Here is a 10,959-nt window from a genome sequence, read left to right as displayed (position 1 = left end):
ACACTCAGAGAAGCTGCTGGTCCACAGATCACAACCAGAGAAGCTGCTGGCCCACAGATCACACTCAGAGAAGCTGCTGGTCCACAGCCACACTCAGAGAAGCTGCTGGTCCACAGCCACACTCAGAGAAGCTGCTGGTCCACAGCCACACTCAGAGAAGCTGCTGGTCCACAGCCACACTCAGAGAAGCTGCTGGTCCACAGATCACAACCAGAGAAGCTGCTGGCCCACAGATCACACTCAGAGAAGCTGCTGGTCCACAGCCACACTCAGAGAAGCTGCTGGTCCACAGCCACACTCAGAGAAGCTGCTGGTCCACAGACCACACTCAGAGAAGCTGCTGGTCCACAGGCCACACTCAGAGAAGTTGCTGGTCCACAGGCCACACTCAGAGAAGCTGCTGGTCCACAGACCACACTCAGAGAAGCTGCTGGTCCACAGCCACACTCAGAGAAGCTGCTGGTCCACAGCCACACTCAGAGAAGCTGCTGGCCCACAGATCACACTCAGAGAAGCTGCTGGTCCACAGCCACACTCAGAGAAGCTGCTGGTCCACAGATCACACTCAGAGAAGCTGCTGGTCCACCGATCACACTCAGAGAAGCTGCTGGTCCACAGGCCACACTCAGAGAAGCTGCTGGTCCACAGGCCACACTCAGAGAAGCTGCTGGTCCACAGCCACACTCAGAGAAGCTGCTGGTCCACAGGCCACACTCAGAGAAGCTGCTGGTCCACAGCCACACTCAGAGAAGCTGCTGGTCCACAGGCCACACTCAGAGAAGCTGCTGGTCCACAGATCACAACCAGAGAAGCTGCTGGCCCACAGATCACACTCAGAGAAGCTGCTGGTCCACAGCCACACTCAGAGAAGCTGCTGGTCCACAGCCACACTCAGAGAAGCTGCTGGTCCACAGCCACACTCAGAGAAGCTGCTGGTCCACAGCCACACTCAGAGAAGCTGCTGGTCCACAGATCACAACCAGAGAAGCTGCTGGCCCACAGATCACACTCAGAGAAGCTGCTGGTCCACAGCCACACTCAGAGAAGCTGCTGGTCCACAGCCACACTCAGAGAAGCTGCTGGTCCACAGGCCACACTCAGAGAAGCTGCTGGTCCACAGCCACACTCAGAGAAGCTGCTGGTCCACAGCCACACTCAGAGAAGCTGCTGGTCCACAGCCACACTCAGAGAAGCTGCTGGTCCACAGGCCACACTCAGAGAAGCTGCTGGTCCACAGGCCACACTCAGAGAAGCTGCTGGTCCACAGATCACAACCAGAGAAGCTGCTGGTCCACAGCCACACTCAGAGAAGCTGCTGGTCCACAGCCACACTCAGAGAAGCTGCTGGTCCACAGATCACAACCAGAGAAGTTAGGGTCACTAGACCATCCCTAAACCTCTTTAACTCTCTGTACCTATCCCAACAGTTTCTGACTCACAAGCGTTGAAAGCTCCTCTTTTCCTTCCAGCGATGTGGGCTCCAGGTCACACTAGGGCTCCAGCCCACCACTGATCAGTAACCCCTTCCCACCATGCGGGATCTGCAGTCCTCCCACACAGAGCTTGCTGTCCCAGCTGGTCCCGCTGCCCAAGTGCTAGCTCCCTGTGTTCTGTTGAAGGTACCCCAGGCTGCACAGCATGGTCGTCCGCTGCTACCTTCTCATCCAGCAGTACTCAGAGGCTCTGATGGCTCTCACCACCATGGCGTCACTCCGAGACCACAGCACACCGGAGACGCTCAGCATTATGGATGACCTCATCAGCTACCCAGGAAAAACCAGAAGTGGGCGGGGACACATGCTCATCATCAGGGTGCCCTCTGTGCAGCTGGCGATGTTAGCCAAGGAGCGGCTGCAGGAGGTGCGTGACAAGCTGGGGCTGCAGTACCGCTTTGAGATCATCCTCGGGAACCCTGCCTCCGAACTCAGTGTCGCAACGCACTTTGTGGCGAGATTAAAGGTTAGCAGTGGTCGGACATCTCTCCTTTGATATACCATTTGTTTCTGTTTTCTAGGAACCCCACATAGGTGGCTCAGAGGCCTGAGTTTTGCACATGTGTTGATTTGGTCTTCATGACAGGGTTAAGGCTAAACCAAGGGACGTACACGCTTCCCTAACTGGAGCCAGGTTATTAAGATTCTGCCGAGCCCCCTTTTTAGCATGTGCCTGCATGGTCTTCCATGCTCTCCAACTGCAGGTGCAAAAATGAGATGACCCAATTTGACCCCATGTTTATTGACCTTGTTCAAGATGCATCTAGCCCACGGCCATCCGTTTTCTCAGAAAAAAAGGTAAGTTGTTCTCTCGGACCTCTGTGGGTTCGCCTTTAAGTGACATCAATTCACTAATTCTTTTCTGTCTACCTAGCCTGTCAGCTCAGGTCTAGAGTCGGTAGGTAAAGTATTCTGTTTTCTCTTCAGTACTCATATAGAGCTGTTCCCTACCCTCTTGCTTGCGGATTCTTCAACCGTTTGTTGTTTCACTGAACTCGCCTTGATGCCCAGCCCTGAGGCTTGCTGGTCTGACTTCTCCAAGCCCGCTGCAGAGGGATTAGTGCATGAGCACGGGCCAACCCCCTCGCATGGCCAGCGGGACTGCTTTTCCTAAACCCCCCCTGGTAGGCATGGAGGGGGCGGGCAGAATTCCTAAATCAGCTCAGCTAACTCCCTACTTTATGCCCTGCTCAGGTTTTTCTGGGGACTTTTATAATCTAATGTGTCCTAGCCATTCGGAAGCATTTAATAAAATAGCTGCATATATATATATATATATATATATAGGCATGATACCAAGCTAAGTAGTGTATGTCTGAGCTAGACCAGCACACTAAATACTGAGCTAAATTGGGTTAAGAAAAATCTAGTTTGGTGGGGCGCCTGGGTGGCACAGCGGTTAAGCGTCTGCCTTCGGCTCAGGGCGTGATCCCGGCGTTCTGGGATCGAGCCCCACATCAGGCTCCTCGGCTATGAGCCTGCTTCTTCCTCTCCCACTCCCCCTGCTTGTGTTCCCTCTCTCGCTGGCTGTCTCTATCTCCGTCGAATAAATAAATAAAATCTTAAAAAAAAAAATCTAGTTTGGGACACCTGGGTGGCTCAGTCGGTTAAGCGTCTGCCTTTGGCTCAGGTCATGATCCCAGGGTCTTGGGTTCGAGTTCTGCATTGGGCTCCTTGCTCAGCAGGGAGGCTGCTTCTCCCTCTGCCTGCCACTCCCCCTGCTTGTGTGCTCGCTCTCTCTCTCTCTCTGGAAAATAAATAAAATCTTTTTTAAAAAAAGAAAAGAAATATCTAGTTTGGCACAAATTTTATGAAAAGAAAACACAGTTTTCATTTTTACCCTGGGCTGCAGTTTCCCACCTGCAAAATGAGAGACTAGTTGGACTGTAAGACCTCAGAGAGCTCTAATTTGAGGATGTTATTCAGCGTCCATAAAGCATTTTGCAAACATTAACCTTTTTATTGTATTCTGTTAGCTAACCTAAATTGAATATAATCTGAAATGCAAACAAAATATATTAGCTTGACAAGCAACTGGAACAAATAAATCTGTCTAAAAATAGAAACCCTATATTTCATGGAAGTTGAAACATTTATCTGTCATATGTAGATATAATGTTCATAATTTCAAAATTATAGTTATAGACCACATAACTGTGAGATTTCTAGGATGAATAACAAATGAGAGTCCTGAAACTCTTCTTACAGTATAATTCACTGAGACAATGTCTTGAGACAATTTGAATGATACTAATGGTTGAAGAATCTGGAAAGGCAAATAATCTGCAGGGAGATGGTTGAAGACGATGTGAGGCTGCAGAATCTTCTCTGGGTCTCCATGACACTGATCGAGTGCAGCCACCTATAGTTGAGGTCATTCAGAGTCGTCATAAGTGCCAGTCACTAAGTCAGTATAAATCAGCAGGTCCTACATAATTCACCCCTCTGGGCCATAGGTTGAAAACCAAAATCAAGACCTGAGGTACGTTGTTATTATCATTTTTTTTTAACTTCCATAAGTAATCCCTACACCCTGTGTGGGACTTGAACCTGCCACCCCGAGATCAAGAGTCCTAACTGGCTGCTAGCACATCAGGAATCACCTTCAGGGCCGTGAGACAGCAGTTGTTCCGTGAGTACTGTTCTGAGAGTGCCGTACCTGAATGTAATTCAGGTGATTCAGGTCAGGTAATTCTCAGAACAGTTATATCTCAATTTGTATGAGTAGCTGCCAGGCACCGACCACATAAGAGAGAGTTCCATATTGTCAAAAGTGGTGGATCACATCAATCCATCCTTTCTCTGTGTAGAAGTAAAAATATGAAATCCCACTGAAATGTTCGTATCCTAAGCAAGACTGCCACTTGCCAGGTGATTTCTGCTTCATGCATTTATTTCTTTTTCTTTTTTTTAAAGATTTATTTATTTATTTGAGAGGGAGAGGGAAAAAAAACACGAGTGAAGGGAGGGGCAGAAGGAGAGGGAGAGAGAGAATCCTCAAGAAAACTGCCCACTGCGCGCAGAGTGCAACCCGGGGCTTGATCCCACAACCCTGAGATCATGAGCTGAACCGAAATCAAGAGTCAAATGCTTAACCAACTGAGCCACCCAGGTGCCCCCTTCACATGTTTGTCTCTAAGTTACCAACCTCCTTTATCACTGGCAGGGCGGCACAGGTGGGTGGGTGTGCCTGTTCTCTGTAGTCTTGGGTAACATCGTCTGCCTCTTCTTCCGTTGGATGGCCTTATTTTCGTGGTTCTCCTGAATCACCCCGCTGTGTCTTGTGATTAACTTATAAGTGAGGACAAGCATACTGGAAGGATACAAGGCTTAAACCTAAATAAATCAATTCGTCCAAAAGGCCTGTGAAGTTTTCATCAGATTTCCTTGACCTTGAGCCACATATTTTCCTTGAACTCAGTGCCCACCCAGTCTTTTGTGTTGTTTTAAACGCTCTGCAGTGAAATCATCCTGAGGGCATGGTCAGCCCATTGAAGAACTGTGGCCATCATTCATCAGAAGTAGCAGAGGGATGGAAAAGCATGTTGTGGTGGTTTGGCAAGCTCTAATTGGTCAAGAGGAAAAGCAAGATTTCTTTAATAGTCTTTTAAAAATTAATCTTTTTGTACAGTAAAACATAATATCCCTTATCTCATCATTATAACGACCTCATTATTTGTGGAACCATGACCAGTGGATGGTTTCTGGGAGATGCAATCCATTCAGGGAGAACCTCAGTGTCAGGGACATCATGAGTCCAATGTGAAGGTTATATAAGTAAAATTATTCCTGTTCTCATAATTGTTTACTCTAAATCAAAGTGTTATTACATTCACTTTGACATGACAATGTATGGAAAATTGAATTTTTGTAGGTACCTTTCTTCTAATATTTAAAAAAATATTTTTGATAGATTTTTTTTTTAAGTAGGCTCCACACCCAGCGTGGAGCCCAATGCAGGGCTTGAACTCACAACCCTGAGATCAAGACCTAAGCTGAAATCAAGAGTCAAATGTTTAACCCACTGAGCCATCCAGGCACCTGAATAGATTGATTTTCTAAGACAAAAAAAAGTCTCTCAAATTCATAAACAGCTATATAGATCCATTCATTTCCCTTTGGTATGCAAATATATGATGAAAAAAATTGGGCCACAAGGTTAGAGTGCTTCCCATTTTACAAATTACATACATTTTATTCGAATAATTGTGGGTATATTCATTTCTAAAGGCTGTTTTATCTAGACACCAACAAATCATTAATCAAACCCTATTACATTATTTCTTGCCTATTAGATTTCTTTTTATCCCATTTTGTGTTTAGCAAAAGAAGTACCTGTCTATTTAAAATAAAATGTATGCATTACCTAACACCTCTTACTCTCTGTTCCCTACGGCATTATCAGAAATGTCAGTTTATTTCCTATCATAACTCCTGATAGAAAGCTGTTAAGAGCATAGTTAGATGCTAGACACTTTATAAAAAGTAGTAGAAATCACCTTATCTACTTAAGAGGTAGCCTATTTTCTTTCTGCTCTAAAATATAAAAATCTATAAGATCTTTTGAACATCTTTCAAGTTGATGGGATTTTTTTTCTTCTCCCCGATTGGCGTTCCATTTATTAAAGATACACGTACTTGTGTATATACGTGTTAATCTACATCAGAAGTTGACGCTTCATGGGTTATTTGTGAAACCATAAGCTAATTGCATTGCTCTTCTTAGTAAGGGGCAGGGTGTTTTGTTTTTTTTTTAATTGGTCCAGAGTTGGTTCTATTTTTAAGCCTTCTTAAAAGAGACTTTTAAAAGCCCCAAGCCAATTGTTACTTGTCACTTATTTTGAAAGTCAATATAGAAAGAAAGAGGGGAAATAACCATCAAGGGTAACTAACTTCATGATTTTTTTGGTGAAAATGTCTGTTCTCGGGGAGTTTTATTGAGATGCTTTTATTAGTCCTTCATAACTGAAGCTGTCTTTTTCAGTTAGTCTGTCCTGAGAGTCTGTCCATTACATGAAGAAAGTGTATTTAAGAGCCTCGAGCCAGGCGGTGTAACCAGGGTCATTCACCTCGTGTGCTTCTTTGGCCCGTGTGGCCACTGCATGATGTAGGACAAGATCTCCCGTTTTGTCCTCCTGAGATAAAACCGAAGGCCACGTTCTTCGAGATTGCTTTGTTATGCTTTTTAGTAGCAATTTAGTATGTATACACACACACATACACATACACATACACACACTGGAAGTCATTTGGAAGCACAAAGGCATCTAAAATCTGGACCTAGTAACCTTTTAAAAAGTGGAAACTTAAATAAGCGGTTTTAATTTTATCATATGGATCCCTTTCTATAGACCTGGAGAGGAAATGAACCAGAAGAGTGGACCCCTCGGACATACCAAGATTTAGAAGGTCTGCCTTGTATTGTGATATTAACTGGCAAAGATCCTCTTGGAGAAACCTTTCCCAGGTATGATGTGAACGGTCGGTTCTCATTTCTCATTAGTTGCCCAGCTAAGCTGATGGCTAAAACTTGGCTGACACTGAGCTATTGCATTCACTGGGCGAGGAGGAAGAGAATCGCTTTCCTCGGAGAGAAAAGACACACACCCTTCCTGGACTCTTTCTTTTGACTTTCCTGAGATTGCCTAGCATTTGGGGGAATGGAAGGTAGCGATGGTGAGAAGTGTTTCTGTATCAAAGCAGGGCCACCAGAGAGGCAGGGAGGAAAAGCATCCGCCCTAAACTGGGTTTTTTTTATTTGGATGAAGTGTCTCTTCATCTGCTGTTCCCAACCCCTTTAAGGGCCCAGGGCCTGGGGACAGGAAGGCGGTAACGACAATAATGGCAGCACGAGCTGCATGCTTCCTGTGCGTCAGGCATTGTTGCAAATGCCTTCCCTGTGCCATCCGTTCGTTCCTTACAACAAACACACAAGCCAGGCGCTGTTGTTCTCTTTCATCCTTGGAGAAAAGGAAGTGGCTAGTGCGAGGTCAGAACAGCAAGGAGGCAACAAAGCTGAGGTTTGACTCAAGGCCAGATGGACTCACCCAAAACATCATGACGTCTGTGCAGGTCTTTGAAGTACTGTGACCTCAGGCTCATCGACTCAAGCTATTTAACTCGCACAGCCTTGGAGCAGGAAGTGGGTCTGGCGTGCTGCTATGTCTCAAAAGAGGTCATCAGGGGCCCCGCTGTCGCCCTGGACCTTAGTGGGAAGGAGCAGGAAAGAGCCACGGCCAGCGAGAACGATGCCGATGAGCTGCTGATGGACCTGGAGAGGCCGCAGAGCAACAGTAGTGCTGTCACTGGGACGTCGGGTCAGTGCTTCCTTTTCTCTCTGCAGGGGCGGGACGGGAGTGAGGAGGGGGGAGGCATCGGGAAAGCAGAGGCATTTACTCACACCCCTCAAGCATGTCAGAGGCACCCTCGGTGACTGGAGCATCCGGTCCAGACCTCAGTTCCCCAGGAGAGGTACTTGGAAAACATAACTGTTGAACAGCCACAGAATACTTCTCTGGGTAAACATTTAATGAAGAGCGTGGTCATAAGCTAAGTATAATAAATACATTTTACCAACCCCAGCCTGCACTGTTTTCCCTAGTCTTTTCCACCCTTAATCACCTCATGGATGTTATACATCTGATATTTGCACAGAAACCTTCTTTTCCTTCTAGATCCGAAAGCTGTGAAGTTTGTGCGCATTAGCTTAGTACCTGGCGCAGTGTTTACTTGTTTGAATGAATGAATGAATGAATGAATGAATGAATGAATGGCTTTTGTAAGCAGTTAATGGCAACCGAAGGCCACTCTGGGGCCCCTGGCTGTGCTGACCCACCATGCAGCCCGCCAGCCCCTCTCCTGGAGCGTTACGAATGGCCTCTGGCAGTGCCCGGCATGAACTAATGATAAATTATATTACAGCAAATGCAGCACCGTTTCCACTTTTTTTTTCTCACAAGGAAAGTAATAAAACTCAACATAGAAAACTTGGAGAATGTAACAAAGGATAGAGAAGAGGTTAAAAATTAAAACCCCAGGGTGCTGAGCTGGCTCAGGCAGTAGAGCATGAGATGCTTGATCTTGGGGTTGTGAGTTCGAGCCCCACATTCGGGGTGGAGATTACTTTTAAAATAAATAGGGGGCACCTGGGTGGCTCAGTTGGTTAAGTGTCTGCCTTGGGCTCAGGTCATGATCCGGAGTCCTGGGGTCGAGCCTCTCATTGGACTCCCTGCTCAGAGGGAATCCACTTTTCCCTCTGCCCCTCCCCAGCTCATGCTCACTCATGCTCTCTCTCAAATAAAATCTTTAAAATAAATGAATAAATAAGTAAAATGAAAATGAAAACCCCACTACCAGAGAAGACCACTATGAACGTTCTTCTTTCCCACGTCTCCCCTCCTCCGTCATCGTAACACATACATGCAAACACACATACGATTTCAGGTCGAAAGCAGCCCTGGTGTGTCTGCTCATGCTGGCAGCTGCTGTGGGAATCGAAGAGGCAGGCATCTATGGGGCTTTCTGTCTTGATCGGGACCCTCAGCCTGGACGAGCGTGAGGACTGTTCTACTGGGTGTGACCAGCTGCTCGCCTCAGCCAGGGGTCAGGGCTCTACCTTCCTCCAACCACCCCCCCAACTCCAGGCTCCCCAGTTGTTTCTCTGAGACCAGTTCAGAATAAGGGCAAGAGGTTTGGGGGATAGTAAAAAGTAACAGAAGGGAAGGGGAACTATCACATCTGGAAGTTTCTGGATACCAGCATCAGTGAGGGAGAGGCGAGGGGGTGTTCACCTCCTTCCTGGAGCTCTTTAATCAGACCCCTCTTTCCCTGCACTTCCAGAGCTGCCCCACAAGGCTCACACGGTCTTGGCCTTGTTCCGATTACCTGGCACAAAGATCATGGCTTGCCTTCTGCTGCTTAGTTTCCCTCCCTCCAGGGACAACCCAACCTGCCTGTGCTCCCACCACTGAGCACACATCCCTCAGCCCTTGGGCTGACTCGGGGGGTCCTTGGGAAAGCTCACTGCCCAAAGTGGGCCGGCTCTAAAGGTCAGGGCTGTGAGGGGGAAAGCAGACATACAAGATGGAAGGACACAAAAGTCAATGAGCAGGTGGAGTGACTTGGTTGCAAAACCTCCAGTTTCTGGCTGTTCCCCTGGGATCTCCTGAGGTTGGGATTTGACCTACATGCCTGGGAGCACCGATCTGAGCTCAGGGAGGGCCTACAGTCCTGAAGGGGTGAGCTCTTAGTTTGTCTGCAAGCGAAAGAGTGGCTGACCCATCAGAGGGGAACTCGTATCTGAAGTGAATTGGTCAAATGCACAGGGATCTCTGGATGAAAGCAAGACCTCACTGAGTGTAGATTGTGCCTGACATCCTCTTTCACATGGAGACATTCCCCCATGCTGGTTTGGGCCTGGGGAACTTCTCCACAACCAGAAGGGTGAGACCCTTGGGACCCCAGGAGGTGGCAGGTGCCCTGGAGCAGGACTTAAACGCGGAGCCTGTACTGGTCAGGGTCCTGGAATGAATCGGGTGGCATATCCAAATGAGGTTACCGAGGAGGGTTTAATAACATCACGCCATTTACAAAGACGGGGGTAGGATTTAGAAAAGGAGCACGAGGTATAGTTACCCTCAGGGCGCCCTGAGCACCCTGGGCCCAAGGAAGCCGGCAGAGGAAGCAGCGTCTGGGGCTGGAGAGGCCACAGCCCTCATGGAGAAAGGCCGTCTAGCCCGGCCGGCATGCAGGGAGGGAGCCAGGGAGTAAATAGCCGAGCCCTGCTGATCGGTATGTCCGTCCTCTTTCAGGCTCCATCATGGAGAACGGGGTGAGCTCTTCCAGCACCGCCGACAAGTCCCAGAAACTGTCCCTGACCCCCAGCTTCCAGAGCCCGGCCAACAGCATGGGGCTGGATGAAGGGGTCTCCACGGGCACAGCGGGAGCGGGCGACACTCTGAAGCAGGAGTGCGATTCCCTGGGCCCCCAGATGGCCAGCAGCACCACCTCCAAGCCGTCGTCGTCCTCCTCGTCGGGCCCCCGGGCCCTCCCGTGGCCGGGGCAGCCGCCCCAGGGCTGCAGGGGCCTGCCTGCCGCCCTGCCCCCGATCGTGATCCTATCGAAGGCGGCCTACAGCCTCCTGGGCTCGCAGCGGGGAGGCAAGCCGCCCGCGTCCTCCTCGCTGCTGCCGCACGCCGACGTGGCCTGGGTGAGCTCCCTGCGGCCGCTGCTGCACAAGGACATGAGCAGCGAGGAGCAGTCCCTCTACTACCGGCAGTGGACCTCGGCTCGGCAGCACCACGCCGACTTCAGCAACCAGCCGGACCCCGCCTCGGGCGTCCGCACCTGCCACCCCCGGCGGCTGCTGCTAACCGGCCCCCCTCAGGTAGGTCCGGGGTCCCCAAGAAGGAAGGGAGCCGGGCAGCCGCGCGAGGTGGCGGGGGGGACCCAGAGCGGTGAGGTCCTC

General features: G+C 49.1%; 1 protein-coding gene across 4 annotated transcripts in view; it reads left to right on the top strand.

Annotated features, from left to right (window-relative positions):
• GREB1L (GREB1 like retinoic acid receptor coactivator) overlaps window positions 1–10,959 on the top strand; it is a 262,117-nt gene that overhangs the window by 227,746 nt on the left and 23,412 nt on the right. For all 4 annotated transcript variants that reach the window (XM_057313207.1, XM_044382873.3, XM_026496065.4 and 1 more), the window contains 4 exons: window positions 1,620–1,959; window positions 6,845–6,960; window positions 7,566–7,810; window positions 10,304–10,878. In XM_057313207.1, coding sequence (XP_057169190.1) covers window positions 1,620–1,959; window positions 6,845–6,960; window positions 7,566–7,810; window positions 10,304–10,878 — 1,276 coding nt within the window. The remainder of the gene's footprint in view (window positions 1–1,619; window positions 1,960–6,844; window positions 6,961–7,565; window positions 7,811–10,303; window positions 10,879–10,959) is intronic.

Source organism: Ursus arctos, unplaced genomic scaffold (assembly GCF_023065955.2).
Source record: "Ursus arctos isolate Adak ecotype North America unplaced genomic scaffold, UrsArc2.0 scaffold_17, whole genome shotgun sequence".
Taxonomy (NCBI): domain Eukaryota; kingdom Metazoa; phylum Chordata; class Mammalia; order Carnivora; family Ursidae; genus Ursus; species Ursus arctos.
This window is presented reverse-complemented; position numbering and strand designations above follow the sequence as displayed.